Below are 17,058 nucleotides of genomic sequence, written 5' to 3'. Positions count from 1 at the left end.
TGTGTGTGTGTGTCTGTGTGTGTGTGTGTGTGTGTGTGTGTGTATGTATGTATGTATGTATGCATGTAGGCCTGAATGTACAATTCCGTTGCAGTAGTAGGTTGTCTTTTGTTCGACACTACGTATCTGCTTGAACACCTAAATCGGCAAAAGGGCCTCTGCTGACACAAACATATGTTCCATTTAGCGCTGGTCTGATTTCTTCCTATTTTAAACTACGCTCAGACGAGTGACCAGTCGGTGGCCTCCTTGCTTACAGCCATGCTGCAGATGTCCAGAGATTCCGTCGGTTGCGTTCCTTCGCACTTGGAGACCGATCAAGGTAGGTATATTTCCACCCAGTTTTTAGAAAGTCTGTATCGTTCCGTCACTTGTATCGAGAGGTGTGTCTTCGGTTGCCTATCCTAATTCTCGGATACTAGCACAAGGGCTGGTTTCATCTAGGGAGACGGACCTTGGTGTAAATGTCGGCCCCAATTCTAGAGAACCGCACTTACTATACACCCTTATTCGGATGAACTTTGGCTGATGTCTAGTATATACATCTAGCCTATCCTACCACACTGTGGGATTGGGTAGTGATTTCACGCCTTGGTATATCCGACTAGTTAGGAGAACAGAAAACCCACTCTTGCTAACACCGCGAGATGAAATGCGGTAGGGGGTGTGGACTATACATTGCCGCAAAAACACTGATTCTCCGCCCACAGAATCTCAATTAGAAACCAGCGCCCAGGACGCGCAGTTCGGAACGCGTTCGATTTAATTATTAAACGGAAACTCTATCGTGACTGTCTATGGGCAACGTTTTATAGTTTAAGCACGCACACACGTTTCAGAAGCCAAGCCTAGTCGTACAAAGCTATTGGTGATGGTGTTTGAGTCAAATACATATGCGCTATGCTTGTCTGAGTCAAATACATATGCGCTATGCTTGTCTGAGTCAAATACATATGCGCTATGCTTGTCTGAGTCAAATACATATGTGCTATGCTGATGCTATTGGTGATGGTGTCTGAATCAAATACGCATGCGCTCTGGTGATACAACGTGGCACATATTCTCTTGCGGCTGCACCGCTAGACACACGAGTTAAACGTGGAGCGAACGTTTCGTGCATTTTATGCATTTCATGTGTAAATGTCGCGTTATAGCCACCTATTCCACATATATCCGGACGTACATGTGATAGTCTCAGTTGTTCCCACGCACGACCGGCACCGTCCACAGGTGGAATCAGTTTCTGCGTTGACGAATTCGAAACCGGCACGATATGCGCCCTCTTCCATGACCTGAGTGTTCCTGAAGATTTAGGGTATGTGTATGTCTACCCCACACATGTTAGTATTGTTTACTGTGTTGTTTGCGATTTTTTTTTGGGTTTTCGAAAGGAGCGTGTTTGTATTGTTAGCTGGCTTGATTAAGTTTACCCCACACGTGTTTGTATTGTTTACTGTGTTGTTTGCAAATTTTTGTTGGTATTTCGAGAGAAAATTGCGATCATATATACGGCAAGCGTCCACGGCCTGTACAATCGGGAGCATTTCTAGAGATCTTGGTGGTGTGTGTGGCACCAACGATCGCAGACAGTCTAAAAGTGACACCTTGTTCCAAAGTGTGGAGAGTGTTTTCTATGTTTCGAGTGCAGCTATAGCAATCAACCATGCATACATTGTTTAGCCCGCGCAAAACAGGTATCATGCACCCCCCCTTGCTGTCTGCACATCAGCGTTTATATGATCAATCCCAGCAGCGGCATTGTACTCGTCCCATTGGAGACACATCGGAGCATATAGCCATGTAGCCAAAGATACAAATATGGAAGTAGGAACTCATACTCACACGCGCACACACGCACGTATATATATATATATATGTGTGTGTGTGTGTGTGTGTATGTGTGTGTGTTGTGTGTGTGTGTGTGTATGTATATGTATATATTTATATATATATATATATATTGTTGTTGCAGTGAACTGTCAATCGCAAACCATTCAAATGATACTTTTTATGCACAGACATATACTGGCGTCGGAGATGCTGCATCTGTTCATCGAGGACAATCGGACCGTGTTAGTGAACACGGGACGGCCTAGTATGAGCTCTACATATGTATTTCCGGACCGGCGCATAGCCCAAACTGTGCGGAATTCGATGACAACGCTCTTAGACAATTGTAAGTACTTTTGCCGCGGTCGAGAACTAGTACATTCGAGGCAACCCATGTGGCCTGTTCCTGGTCAGATTCTAATTGGCTTGCTAATACTATTACGTTTCTACCGAAGCCGGATCTGCGGGAAACGTTTCATCGTTGGAAATCGCCTAAGCCGGCAAAACAAGCCCTTCTCACACCTTACTGGTAATAACATGCCTAGCCTTTAAGTTATCTCATCGCTGCACTTGATCTATATCACGCGTGTAAGCGTGTGGGCGTACTAGGGTGTGTATGTACGACAGTATGGCTGGGCACTATGCCATATGAGCATAGCTAGATACATGCATAGTTGTTTTATCAGCCATCGACGCTGGTGTGATTCGATTGGTGACGCCCGAGTCTGTGCATGCTATATGAAGCCACCGGTTAGTTATAGTTGTGTCACAAGTACCGTGCCAGAGCGTGCTGCTGTGCGCATGTGCAATCCTGATCTCCAAGGTGGGATTCCTATATGACGACAATATGTGCTTGATTAAGCGCGTATATGAAACGACTGACGAATACAACCTCTAACATTAGCCTGCTTCGAGGGCTGAAACACTCGCCCTTGAGTACGTCTCCCCAGCCTTTGAGGTCGTTTGTTGGCCAACTACGTTTTTTCCCACTCTCCCTTGATTAAATACATTTTATTCCCACTCTCCCTTAATCGACTACGTTTTTTTTTCCACTCGTCCTTGATTAACTACGTTTTTCCCACTCTCTCTTGTTTGACTATATTTTTTCCCACTCTCTCTTGATTAACTACGTTTTATTCCCACACTCCCTTGATTAACTACGTTTTATTCCCACACTCCCTTGATTAACTACGTTTTTTCCCACTCTCCCTTGATTAACTACGTTTTTTTCCCACTCTCCCTTGATTACAACAGTACAAGACGAACCGGGTATACGAATATGCGGCCTATCAAACCAGGACAGTTGCGACCCTTTCTTCACCCGAATTGCGGTGGACCAGCACGCATTCGATGCGAACATAACGGGAGTGATAGAAAGCGCCGCCTTTTTGTGTAAGTTGCATCACCTCCAACCTACAAGTGTCGTATTTTCACTCGTGTATCTACGCTGCTGTACATCACTGCATATCCTGTGTATGTCTAGCTATTCCACGTGTGCACACGCATGGCCCGCTTCTGCATCGCTTTGCCTGGCAGCACACCAACCGCTGGTCTTGGTGTCATACATAATGAGTGTGGCCGCTGTGGCATTGGCCTTGCACCGTCTTAGATTGCATTTGCATGTACATGCGATAGTGCATGCACAAGTCCGTGCACATACGCTTGCTGGAGCTCCGATGTATGTGCCTAGTGGGTCACTACTTATCTCAGTTTATTTTATCTATTTTCCCCATAACTAAACACAAATATTTCGATTTGTATCATTTTAGGAAAAGAAGGTAAGGAATGATAATAGCATTAGCTTAATTTTATACTGCACGAATACTCTAGCTGCGAGTGCGTGCGGCTGCGCGTGTACGAGAATGCGGATCTGACCACGCTCGCTTAGCGCGTACATTTCCCTTGAATAAAAGTTGTGCTCGATTTAGGAACTTGCAACGGGTGAGATTTTTTGCGACATACCCGCTTACCTGACCCGATCTTTCCCACATGCCTTCAGTGGGGAAACTCTGTGACGGGCTCGATAATATATCAATGTCAATGGGAGTCAGCACAGCCCATTGCACTAAGGTATGACAGTAAACAATTAACCGAAACACCGAAGCAGTACATGTGGGAGCACAAATCAGTGGCGAATGTATATACCATCAATGCATCATGTGAGATCATGGGATATCCTTCACATGTCAATCACAGTGTTCAGCTGATGCATCCGTAGGTGCTAGAACGGTGTTTGCACTTTAGCGGACTTTGCCTTGATTGCAGCTCAGCTGATAACCTCAAGGGCCCCGGTTGCTCAAGGGGCTGTAAGCAACTCATCGGTTATTCAACATTGCCATGGCTAAATATGCATGCACACGCATATGCACATGCATTGGTGTGCAATACTCTTTTCTACAGGTCGATGAAGAGCAATGGTTCGTGGTGGTGGCGGACAACGTACTCTCCAATATAAGCAGTGTCAGACAAACAGCCGATGTTCTGAAAAAGGGTATGTGAATTGATTCTGTATGTTTGCAGATGTTTGCAGCTTTAAATTAGTGGTTCAACTGGATTGCGATATACAGTTCATCTGGACGCAAATCGAATACACCTATAAAACAAAATCAAGCCCTGCAAAGATCCAATAACACTGCACTTGTAGCGCGTGTGTATCCATCTTAGATAGAAATCGGGTATGCAACTCCAATGGTTGATTTCGGTCTTTCGAAGCCGCCAATCAGTTATCGTATCATTCATGCTGGATCGTTTGGCCACATTGCAGATGGCAGTTATGTTCGACACTCTCACCTTTGAATCTCCGATAGGCATTTGTTCTCATTGCATCCTCCGTGTATGCTAGACGATTTTTATCCCGCGGGTGTATGTGCAATTTTTCTACACGCACATGGTCAGACCTTCAACAATCACGCGAATGTCCGTGCCTTAGAAACCCGTGGTGGGTACTATTCACTATTGCAAGTATCATGTGCCATCTACAGAAGTCGAGCAAGCTTGTTGGCTGTAGCTCTTATATAGAACGAGTAGTTTGACTGAGTGTGTGATCTAAAGACTAAATGTTACGCAGAATGCGCACGAATGAGAATACTCAAGAGTGTCTTTTGCCTCGGTCGGATGCGATAATGTACTCAAGACTGACACCCCGCTATAATTACCACCCTGCAGCTTTTTCCATCGCAACATCTTTAGACTGAAATATAGTCTACACAGGCGCGTGATCATGCAAGAGTGGGTTCACGGATGAGCGTTTGTTACAATAGCATGTATATTGAAGCAACGGATGTTCTGTAGGTCATGTGTCTTTCGTAGAATCGACATGATAGACAGGGCAGGCGTAACACGAGTCGGGTAACAAAATATAGCCGCGAAGAATCCGAGCGTTCAGATTATTCGTGGCTATATTTGGTTACCCGAATGAAGGGGTTCCTTTGCCAATCTTGTCCGCTCAGGTTACTACACCTAGTCCCTTTGACGCAGCCAGGACAATATAAAATAGATACTAGTATTTGAATCAATCCAGGCAGACTTTCCAACACAACACGCTTTTAACCTCTGGCTAAATCAAGAGTGAACTTTATGCACCAGTGATTATGCGAACGACAGTCACAGCACACACAAGATGCTTTGTCTGACCTGTCTCATGTCTGAAAGGTGACGGGTGAGGTGATCCAAGTTTCAACAATCAGCTCAAGTCCCGGATTGCGATTCGGACAAAACAAACATAGTATTTTTTTATAAAAAAACACAAATCATTTTGTAAGAAAAATAGATTTTTGGTTTTTGGTTTTGTCTTTGCCAACATTGTTTATTTTTATTATGAAAAACTAATACTATTTCTATAGGACCAATCAAAACCTATTCAAAATTAAACGTTGAATACCGACTCTCCGTGGAAAAGTTACTAATCTTCATTCTTCCTGGTCTCAGGCCATCGCCCCTCGGGGAGAAACTACTAACTAGAAAGTCATTTTTCGACATAGCCTGGTCAATTGGTTATTTCTGTTTCTTTTTTTCTTTTTTAAACAAACAAAAACACCAAAAGTAACAATAAATACTGCATGAGTGCTTGCACTGCATATTTTTAGAGCACGGCAGTTCGCACTGACGCACTTCTTGTGTCTTGTTGGCACTGATGAGTGTCAGAGTGATTGATGGCAGCCTTGTGGCAGACGACTATTCAGCCCACTTTTACCGCCGACAGCCGTGACTCTTTTGTGAAGTTGTGCCGCCCGGCGCAGAATGTCATTTCGCCAATTTCGCCAAGACCAGAGACAATAAAGAGTGATGAGATTTAAAATATCAATGGATCTATTTGTTGCTGTTTTTCTAAAAATAAATAAAAATGTAACCCCCACACGGCACAGTGCACACTCTACTGACTACACTACTATTTTTTTAAGAAGAGATAATTACAGCAAGTGGTGACAGTGTATTCGATTTACGATGTTTATAATATGGTATTTTGACAATCTGAGTATTTAAGGGATCGGTTGTAGTTCCTTTTCTCTTATCTCACGCAAAGCAGCCAACGACAATAACTTCAGCTTGACAATCTTTCTGCTAGCAAAATGTTCACTGACAATTCAATAGCAAAGACAAGTCCAGTGCTTTCCGCACAAGTTAAGGCAGCACGTCGGATGACTTTGATGGGAAAAGGTACTCTTAGGAGTGAAACAGAATCAAATCCATCACTGCCACTCGGTTTCTACGTTACCAAAACTGATATAGATTATGATCAATTCTGCCAAGACTTTACTGAGCGTGTACTACTCCAACCCGGCTTTGAACGTTTACGTTGCCGGGTAGAGAATGAAGACAGTTTCAAGCCAGTATCCATCAATGTTCATGATCATATCTTCAATGTTGACTTCGACGATCTAGAAGAGATGGATGACAACACACAATTAACCGACAAGGAGCGGAAACTGGCAGCATTCCTGGGTAATTGGACAACAGAGATGTTCGATCGATCCAAGCCACTTTGGCAGATTTATTTGCTGAAAAACTACATCGACGGTAAATCTGTGCTCGCATTCAAATGTCACCACTGCATTGGCGATGGCGCGTCCATATCTATCCTTATGACACAATTGTGCGACCCCAAAACCGATGTCAAAGAATCCTTGACAATGGAGCCCGATACAGTTCACAAAACTCTCGGCGATAATGTCATGGATGAGTTCACGGTTTTCGTAAGATTTATCGGCGCAGCATTGTTCTACATCTGGGGGTATTTAGTATTTCAAGTCAAATACGGCCTCGCTTTCAGTACTCCAGAGTTGCCCACCCAGCTCAAAAACCAGTTGACTGGAAAACGTCGTGTTGCTTGGACTAACACCATACAAGTCAGCGATATTAAAACAATCGGAAAGAGACTTGGCGGTACAGTGAATGATATTCTAATGGCTGCAACCGCAGGAGCTTTGCGTCGCAGTCTGCTTGAAAGTAAGGTTGGTGAATGGAATGATGCCAATTTGAAATCCTTGCGATTGGCTTGTCCAGTCAATGTGCGTGGTGCTGGCGATTACGATATCAATGACATAATGCACAATATGTTTGGGTTTGTTGTTACCAAATCGCCTATCGACGAGCCCAATCGCACTCGTAGATTGGAGATTGTTACGGAGAATATGCGAGCTATCAAACGAACCCCAGAGCAGCGATTGGCTTATGAATCTTCAAAAGTTCTGGCCCGATTCCCTCCCTCAATCCAGAAAGCTGTCCTCAAATTCACCAACGGGGCAATCTCATATATAAGCAGCAACGTCCAAGGTCCATCCACGGAGCTTTATATTAGTGGCGCCGAAGTTGAGTACGCCCTCGGGGTAGTACCTCCACCTCCTACTGTTGGCCTTGGAGTGGCGATCTGGAGCTACAATGGTACTTTGCGAGTGTCTTTTTCAGTTGATGAAGGTGTAAAATTCAATCCCTGGGATTTGGCAGCTAAGGTGGAGAGTGAGATCGCAGAATATTATCAAACCGCAACAGCACAGGACAAGAAGATACAGTAAATACAAAATGGTAAATACTGGTACATATTGTCAGAATGTCAGATCATTTTTAAAAAAACAAAATGCATAATAAAATAGTGGTAAATGTTTTGCACATATGTATTCGGCATTTGCATATTGAAAAATAGATTTTTTTTAAAAGACAAATATAACGTACCAACGCCAATATGCGTTCGTATCCGGTATCAAGGTACATATTCGTACAAATGTTTTTTCAGATTGGCTATACAAATATAGGTATAAACGTTTAGATTTGAAAAACGAGGTACGAACTGAGGTTGGTTCACCAACAAAAAAAAGTAAAATAACCAAAAAAAAAAGTTGTATTAAAAGCCTCCATTCCTCAATTTTATTGCACACTTTACTTTTATCTAAAGATCCCTGAACAGTGAACACAGATCTTTGAAGTATATCCATTCGGACCAACAATACATACATACATACGTTTAACAGCAACCAGAGAAACCATGTCGCAAGCGCAACAAGGTATAGAAGTAGAATTTATAAACGATGTTGCAAACTTTATTACGCTTTATTTCGTGTAAGTGATGTTACGATCTTTATTTTAACGTTTTTCTCGATTTGTGCCGAAGCAAATCGTCTATTATGTGCATATAAATCGTCCTGTGAGAGGCCGTCTTTCTCAGCAGCACTGTGTTTTAATTATTCTGTGAGTACATGCCAGTTGATTTACTTCTATGCAGGTATTTGCAAGTAGGTGTACAGTGTACATCAGTCACTTAAGTATTCTGTACTTTAAGTATTCTGTACTTGCAATGCGAGCGATCACGCAGTGCAAATTAGACTATATCTGGTGCTCAACAATCGTGTCGTATTTGTGCGTGTTAATTTAACCTAAGATGCCACATGCAGATCTTTTTGAAAACATTCCCTTCTGATTTCCGCCCTGAATATCTGTATTTCGTGCATTCATTCCACACATGCATTCTACCTATGATGCTGCCAAATAGACAACGCAGACAGGCGTGGGCTGTACCCGCCAATCGAACCGTATATGAGTGAAATGATTCAGATGGACGATATTCACAATGTGTATTGGGAAGGTATGTTTCTTCGTCCTGCTGAATATTTTATCTTTGCATATATCCAGTCCGCCGCAGTTCAATATTTGAAATGGGGTTATACTCATTATTATAGTCCGGGTCGTACTAACTGAACGTGCATGTGTTCTATACCCAACAGTGTGTGGAAATAAAGAGGGCAAGCCGGTCATCTTCTGTGTATGTATCCTGCCCACTCCTAGTGCGTGCGATCACGTACACCTTACAACCATGAATCTTGGTCCTGCCGTTTTATAGTATAGCTATACCACGCATTCACGCTTAAATACATTTTGAGTGGTTTGCGGATTAGATTTCTAGTCACCTCGTTGTGATCTATATGTAGGGTTAGGTACCCGCTTTACAAACTGATCCCTTCTGTAGGGTCGATACTAACCACACACTCCTTTATAACATTTGGGCCCATCTACTTCTCTCCGGAATATGACCTGACAACAGCACGGAGGACCGGGTATGTGAATTTGCACCTTGTAATAGCTGCGGTGCTCTTGTGTTTTGGTCTATTACGTATTATGGTTCTAAGCGATCTCTGTAGAGTACTTTGATCAGCTAGAGTGCAGTTGGCGGTATATATACATACATATATATATATATATATATATATATATATATATATATAGTACATATATATACATACACAAAATTACGTCCACACACACACATAAATACAAGTATAGTTGTGCGGTGGTATACTAGTCCATGTATATATATTCATTGGCAGCCAGGGTATTAGAGGAGACTTTAGTGACAACATTGTTCCGTTTGTACTTATGTTAGTATGCGCGTGCATTCGAGCACATGTTACAAATGAGTTCCTTCGCTTTGCCACAGACCACGTAGTGTAGTAACGGGCATTCTCGCGAGACCTACAGAATTCAACACCATCACTTCACGCGCCCATTGCCACCACTCACACGAGAGTATGGCAAATCGCATACTACAGCACATGAAGAAGTACTTTGCCAAAGCAAACATAACATATAAAGCCATCCCTGTACCTGTGGCAGTCACCTAAGATACTCTCATGCGCCTCTGTACAAAAGCATACACAACATAACATATAAAGCCATCCCTGTACCCGTGACAGTCACCTGCAACACTCTCATGCGCATCTGTATCCGCATCAGGTGGGGGTTGCAGTTCCTTCGATCGCCAGTGGTTCAACCCTGACAAGTACATGATAGTGTTGTTCGATCAGCGTGGTGCTGGACGGTCTACGCCTCACGCAAATTTGGGTATGTGCAACGGTGCTTTTAATGGGACTGTGTGTGTATAATGCACTGTACCCTACTTATAAGCTAGACGCTTAAACCTGGGTATGTGTGCCGGTGCTTTTAATGGGACTGTGTATGTGTAGTGCCCTGTACCCTACTTATAAGCTAGACGCTTAAATCTGGGTATGTGCAACGGTGCTTTAAATGGGACTGTATGTGTATAATGCACTGTACCCTACTTATAAGCTAGACGCTTAAACCTGGGTATGTGTACCGGTGCTTTTAATGGGACTGTGTGTGTGTAGTGCCCTGTACCCTACTTATAGGCTAGGCGCTTAAATCTGGGTATGTGCAACGGTGCTTTTAATGGGACAGTGTGTGTGCGTAGTGCACTGTACCCTATTTATAAGCTAGACGCTTAAATCTGGGTATGTGCAACGGTGCTTCAAATGGGACAGTGTGTGTGTAGTGCCCTGTACCCTACTTATAAGCTAGACGCTTAAATCTGGGTATGTGCAACGGTGCTTTTAATGGGACAGTGTGTGTGTAGTGCCTTGTACCCTACTTATAGGCTAGACGCTTAAATCTGGGTATGTGCAACGGGGCTTTCAGTACTCGAAAACTAAAGGGCAATTTGTTACGTAGTTCGAAGTGGGTGTACAAGCATTGGTAGAAATTGGCCACAACCCGATATTTCCAGTGGGTGTATATGCTCTCATGAAACATATCAACGAATACAGAGAACAACCTACATTCACTAACATAACCTGTGAATTGTAGAGAATAACACCACACAGCACCTCATTGCGGATATGGAGGTGATCCGAAAGAAATTGGGTATCGAGAAGTGGCAGGTGTTTGGTGGTTCATGGGGAAGCACACTGTCCCTGGCGTATGCTGAGGAGCATCCCGATAAGGTCACTGAGCTTGTTCTGAGAGGCATCTTCACACTGCGACGATCAGAGTTAGAGACCTTCTACGATAATAAGGGAGGTATGTGTAGGTATCAAAGAGTAGTGTATGGCACAGCTTGAGTGTTAGATGCGTGGGCTAGGCATAATAGTTATATCTTCGAAGCCCGTCGTATGTATTTGAGCCTCCGTAAAGTCTTTCTAACGTACGTGCTTGTACTATGACGTGTTTATATGTATTTATATCTACATATATATGTGTGTGTGTGTGTCACATGACTACGTATTAATACAACTGTACAGTTCCGCCTAACATATTGTGTGTATTTTTCCACGCATGCGAGTTGCGTACATTTCCTTGAGCACACAAAGAAACTCGTACACGAGGTGCATGACCATGGTTTCCTGTATTCAAAGACTTCGGTGATCCATTGTCTGACTCAATCACAGGTATTCAGCACCTGTTCCCAGAGGCATGGGAAGGTTTCGTGAAGCCCATCCCAGTCGAAGAGAGAGACGATATGATTGCTGCATACGGAAAGCGATTGTTCTCAGATGACGAACATGTGCGCCTCACTTGTGCCAAGGTACGTCTTCATCCCAGATCACTCTCTAACGTATTACAGACGCTTACTTACGGTATTGGATCACTCTGTAACATATTGCAGGCGCTTACTTACGGTATTGGATCACTCTGTAACATATTGCAGGCGCTTACTTACGGTAATGGGGCCTTTTATTAGTCACGAATGTACGCCTACTGTCTTGCAGCACTGTGTTAGATACGAGATTGTATTACATACTCATGTAGTGTACTGCCCTTGTGTCGCAACACTGTGTCCGATACGAGATTGTATTACCATACTTATTTAGACTACTGCCTTTAGGCCCCAAGCGTGTACATGGCACATCGTATTCTTACTCCTACATACAAGTGTACGTCTTTTACCTGTAGCTGATTTCACACACTTTGCCAATGTATCGGTGTCTATAGAATCCCCGTGAGCACCGGAGATATATGAGTGATTTGATATACCCATGTTGTGCGCTTTCACATGAACATGGAAACGCAACCTGGCACTCGAACACTTTAGACTCCTTTGCATTCTTTGCATTATGAGCTCGACAGTAGTTTTATCATGATTATAGTTAAAGTACCGTCTAATCCACTTACATTGCTCCTGCATGATCATCACTTTACAACGCCATGCAGGTACTGTCAAAGCTTTCATGATACTATTATCACTGTAGCTTGTTCCGTGAGTGTGCTCACCCGGGCACATATAGTGTTCGGTCATGGTGTATTTTCAGTCGTATTAGGGCGTGACGGCAGCATGTTGGTGTGGTGTTCCTCTGTATCTTGCTTGCCCCTTTTTATGACCTTGTGTGTTTCTGCCGTGGACGTAGATTATATATATGTATATTTTTGTATGTATGTATGTATATATATATTCATATATACAGACCTTATTGATACCGTGTAATCCAGTCGTTCTGTAGTACTGACGCAAGTACGCATAGCGTAGTATCTCAAATTTTTCACCAACACGTCTGGACCTAAATTCAGGACAATCAACCCCATCCCTTCGTACTCTGTCAATAAATAGGCCTGGTCGCAGTGGGAGGGTGCTACGTCGAAGCTTCTGCCCGATCCCAAATTCGTCGATCACTATGGAGAGGACAAGTTTGCCCTGGCTTTCGCGGTAGGTACCATCTTTACACTCAGCGCATATCCGACACTGCCCCTCTGTACACGCCTGCAGACGACTATCGAGTACGTTTCTATCTTAACAACTTTGCCAATCTGCATATGGTCCTGTGACGCTCGCACCCTTAATATCTCATTAGCGCAGGCTGTTAAGGATATGTGTATATACATACACATGTATATACTTGTTGCATACTCCAATACCTGTCTCTAATATAAACGCCGTATGTGCACTGATCCATGTTACAGCGTATCGAGTGCCATTACTTCAACCAAGGTGGCTTCTATCCCGAAGGTCATCTGCTAGCTAATGCCCATAAACTCAGCCACATCCCTACCACCATTGTCAACGGTCGCTACGACTGTGTCTGCCCTATGAAGACGGCCTGTAAGTGAGACCCTATTGTGCGCACTCTTATGCCCCTGTCTGTCAGTGGGTTCGTATGTAGTGCTGTGTTTGTGTACGGTGTCTATCCTGAAAAACTTCTTGTTTTTGTTTTGAAAATAGTTTTTTGTTCACCGTTGTGTATTTGACTGTGTCCTGTCAGTAGAATCGTATGTCACCTGGTATTCCACTGTATCTGTCGTATTGACACAGCCTGAAAGTAGAGCCGCATCTATCGCTGCAGAATTGGACTGTGCCTGTCTTATTGAGAATTCATGGGAACTCATTCTGTGTCTCTACATCCAACGGCGTGTATAGTGCATTCTGTGACTAAACATCCCACGACGTGTGTAGTGTATTCTAATGTTTGTATCGATTGATTCGCATTTTTTGTGATATTTCTGCTGTCCGACATGTGAGAAATGTTCTTAGAAATACAACTCGTCAGTTTACGCTTGAATTGAGAGTGTGACACGACTTTGTTTGTTCAGAGAAACTTACAACAGTCGTGTTACAGCCTAAACCATCTCTATTCTAAGCTAGACTACTGAATTCTATTTCGATAAGACTACAGGATTGTATTTAGATAAAACTGCTGGATTGTATTTAGATAAGACAGCTGGGTCGTATTTAGATAAGACTGCTGGGTTGTATTTAGATAAGACTGCTGGATTGTATTTAGATAAGACTGCTGGTTTGTATTTAGATAAGACTACTAGGTTGTATTTAGATAGGACTGCTAGTTTGTATTTAGATAAGACTGCTGGTTTGTATTTAGATAAGACTGCTGAGTTGTATTTAGATAAGACTACTGGTTTGTAGTTAGATAACACTGCTGGGTTGTATTCAGATAGCGATTGATATTAGTATCTTTGGCGGCCTTGAAGGATGTGCCTTGAGCTGTGCATCTACAAGAGGCCTGAGAGGACAAGAACTCGCTCGTCCCAACATTGACACTGCCCCATGACTACACAGAGAATGTACCATCAACAAGAGTCTATATCACACCCGGTGCTCAAGGAACACCGCAGTATTCGGAAGTGATAAGAAACCCTAAACCCTGACTAACTTGTACTTGTACTTGTACCTGATTTGATTGGTCGACGCTGGACGTATCAGGGGAGCTATCGAAACAGATGCCACACGCTGAGTTGTACATCATTCCAGACGCAGGCCACAACAGTCAAGAACCGGGTACAAAAGACCGACTCATCCGTGCGACCGACAAATACGCGGTAAGCCACGTGTTGTGTGTGTATATGCATAGCTTACCATGACATGTTCTAATAGATATAGGCCACTTGTTGTTGTGTATATTGATAGCTTACCATGACATGTTCTGGTGGATATAGGCCACTTGTTGTTGTGTACATGCATAGCTTACCATGACATGTTCTGGTGGATATAGGCCACATGTTGTGGTGTATATGCATGGCTTACCATGACATGTTCTGGTGGATATAGGCCACATGTTGTGGTGTATATGCATAGCTTACCATGACATGTTCTAGTGGATATAGGCCACTTGTTATTGTGTATATGCATAGCTTACCATGACATGTTCTGGTGGGTATAGGCCACTTGTTGTTGTGTATATGCATAGCTTACCATGACACGTTCTAATGGATATAGGTCATTTGTTGTTGTGTATTTGCATAGCTTACCATGACCATGTTCTAGTGGATATAGGCTACTTGTTGTTGTGCATATGCATAGCTTACCATGGTATGTTCTGGTGGATACAGGTAGGAGTATATGTTAGAGGTGTGCGTTTTAGAGTTTGTGTATCACTACCTGTGACGAGTCAAGTGTGAGTGTGATCCGCGGGAGGATGTGAAGAGAAACGTTTGTACCTGACCTTGACTGTGTGCGTTTGATACTTCTGCGTTCCCATCCAATATGCGTAGCTAATAGTTTAATACGTCTGTGGTAAGTCACACGTGTAAGCCAATTGCTTGTAGTACGAAATGACTGCCATTAGAAACATGTCTATCGGACCTTAACTGTGTGCGTTTAATTCTTCCGCGTTCTCATTCAATGAGTGCAGCTTATAGTCTGATACGGTCTGTGGTAAGTCACGCGTGTAAGCTAATTGCTTATAGTACGAACCGATTGTCAAGTAAGGTCTGCTGTTGAACAGTGCCATGACACTGCTACTGTCGAGGATTGATGATACCCACACTACTACTGTGATTCATCGGGCGCATAAGCCCTTTTGGTGGACACTTCTGTGTGGTCTTCTGTTCCGCGATGTGTTATATCTGGGTACGAGTGTGTTCACTCACAGTACGAGTGTGCTCACTCACAGTACGAGTGTGTTCACTCACAGTACAAGTGATTTCACTCACAGTACCAGTCTGTTCACTCACAGTATCAATGTGTTCACTCCCAGTACCAGTGTGTTCATTTGCATGCGCCCTTATCCACATTGCGCAGCCGCTGACATGCGCGGGTTTGGATTATTGTGAGATTCTGTACTGCAGCTCAACCGATAGAATATGACCCTGCTGCTTACCCCTCCTACCTGCCCTAATTCGTACTATTCCAACACCGCAGGATTTATAAAGTCCGTACCCGTTTGTTATGCCGGGGAAAGCATCCAACTGCTTATTGCAGTATGATGAGAGAAGAGTAGATTGCGGATTATCAACACCATAGCTGAACGTATGCGGGCTATGGAATGGTGTGGAGTTGTGTCGGTATTTAATCAATGCAAGCTTATGTAGGCCCCCAGGCGTGCAAGAATAATCCAAGCAATTCAAGCCGAAGGATCGAGTTGACCGACCGACAGTGCTTCTGGGGGGGGATACAGAAGCAAATTTTAGTATTAAAATTAGCTGTATAGTGAAACTTAGCTGAGGCATTACGAGTAAAAGACTTTATCGTGTGTCCGGTTTAAAATGAGATTACGCTTAGCTCACATCCGTCTTAGCTAGAGGTAGGTAGCTCTGGTCACTGAAGTTCGGTAGTCGGGTACTTGAGTTGCCGAGGGTATATCTAATCGAGCACAGGGTTTGAAAACATACCACGATGACTCAAAATCGGTGTGTGCCGCAACCAATAGCGATCTATTCATTGTGGTATGTAGGACCTTATCTGAGAAATTTACTTGTGCTAACGACGACTATAAATACACATTCACTCAATATATGACCTGCTAGGTTGTGAACACGCTAGGCATCGAGAATCATAGCAAAGTTACTAGTGTGCATAGCTACGACTGATTCCCATTTTACGTGACTAACACGGACGCGTACTGGCATCGCAGCCTGAGATAGTACCTAGGTACATATCGCCAGGTGTAGGCTGCGTATAAGTTAGAATTTTGAGTAGTGTCACCCTTTTTATATATTTTATCCCTCAGGACTACAACTGAGCTGTAGGAAACCTTGTATCCATCTTTGAAACGGCCTCAGTAGGTGATCGCCTCGAGGTATGTAACCTGTCAGTCAAATGGCGCACTCTGGATGTTCTGAACAGACTGAATGCAACATCATTGTACAGCAAAAGTGGCGCTACAATAGAAGAAAAACGTTATTGTCAAACTGAACTTGGTTGTTTTATTGCAATTTCATATTTAAACTAGCATGGACTCGGGGGAGGTTGCTGTGTTGTCGTCAATGATGCCCTCGGTACATGTCCTCTATGCAACAGCAACGGTTCGCTCATCACTGAACAGGCACAAATAAACCTGGTTAACAATAGCAACAGTAGAGATAACAACATTGATCGCCCTCCGTATCACTTTGAGCGGTAGCGACCGTATCCGCCGCGCTGAGCATGCCCAGCACGGAGCCATATGTGTTTCACAGGCTGTTCAATACATCGAGGTTCACCTTGATGTCACGACAGTGATCGAATTGACATTTACCATAGCAGACATTGAAGTTTCTCTACTATACATTGAAGACGGCTGA

At 43.4% G+C, this 17,058-nt stretch overlaps 3 protein-coding genes across 4 annotated transcripts; all 3 read left to right on the top strand.

Annotated features, from left to right (window-relative positions):
* Positions 1-223: 223 nt before the first annotated feature.
* On the top strand, positions 224-5,574 carry SARC_01997 (the record flags this gene model as incomplete). Of its 2 annotated transcripts, XM_014304279.1 has the most annotated exons (7): positions 224-322; positions 1,231-1,315; positions 2,019-2,176; positions 3,085-3,222; positions 3,830-3,900; positions 4,231-4,321; positions 4,996-5,574. In XM_014304279.1, coding segments are annotated over 7 exons (671 nt in total), but the record flags the coding sequence as incomplete, so codon positions are not given. The 2 variants fall into 2 exon arrangements, with proteins under 2 accessions (XP_014159754.1, XP_014159753.1); XM_014304278.1 differs by lacking the exon at positions 4,996-5,574 and having other exon boundaries at positions 4,231-4,707.
* A 712-nt stretch (positions 5,575-6,286) lies between these two features.
* On the top strand, positions 6,287-7,948 carry SARC_01996 (hypothetical protein). The gene has a single exon (XM_014304277.1). The coding sequence runs from the start codon at positions 6,399-6,401 to the stop codon at positions 7,839-7,841; it is 1,443 nt and encodes a 480-aa protein (XP_014159752.1). The 5' UTR covers positions 6,287-6,398; the 3' UTR covers positions 7,842-7,948.
* A 266-nt stretch (positions 7,949-8,214) lies between these two features.
* On the top strand, positions 8,215-16,030 carry SARC_01995 (proline iminopeptidase). The gene is made up of 11 exons (XM_014304276.1): positions 8,215-8,327; positions 8,813-8,905; positions 9,045-9,082; positions 9,362-9,374; positions 10,051-10,158; positions 10,918-11,130; positions 11,499-11,635; positions 12,656-12,751; positions 13,006-13,144; positions 14,261-14,376; positions 15,698-16,030. Exons 1-11 carry the CDS (start codon positions 8,309-8,311, stop codon positions 15,704-15,706), a joined length of 981 nt encoding a protein of 326 aa, XP_014159751.1. The 5' UTR covers positions 8,215-8,308; the 3' UTR covers positions 15,707-16,030.
* Positions 16,031-17,058: the final 1,028 nt, after the last annotated feature.

Source organism: Sphaeroforma arctica (genome assembly GCF_001186125.1).
Source record: "Sphaeroforma arctica JP610 unplaced genomic scaffold supercont1.85, whole genome shotgun sequence".
Classification (NCBI taxonomy): Eukaryota; class Ichthyosporea; order Ichthyophonida; genus Sphaeroforma; species Sphaeroforma arctica.
This window is presented reverse-complemented; position numbering and strand designations above follow the sequence as displayed.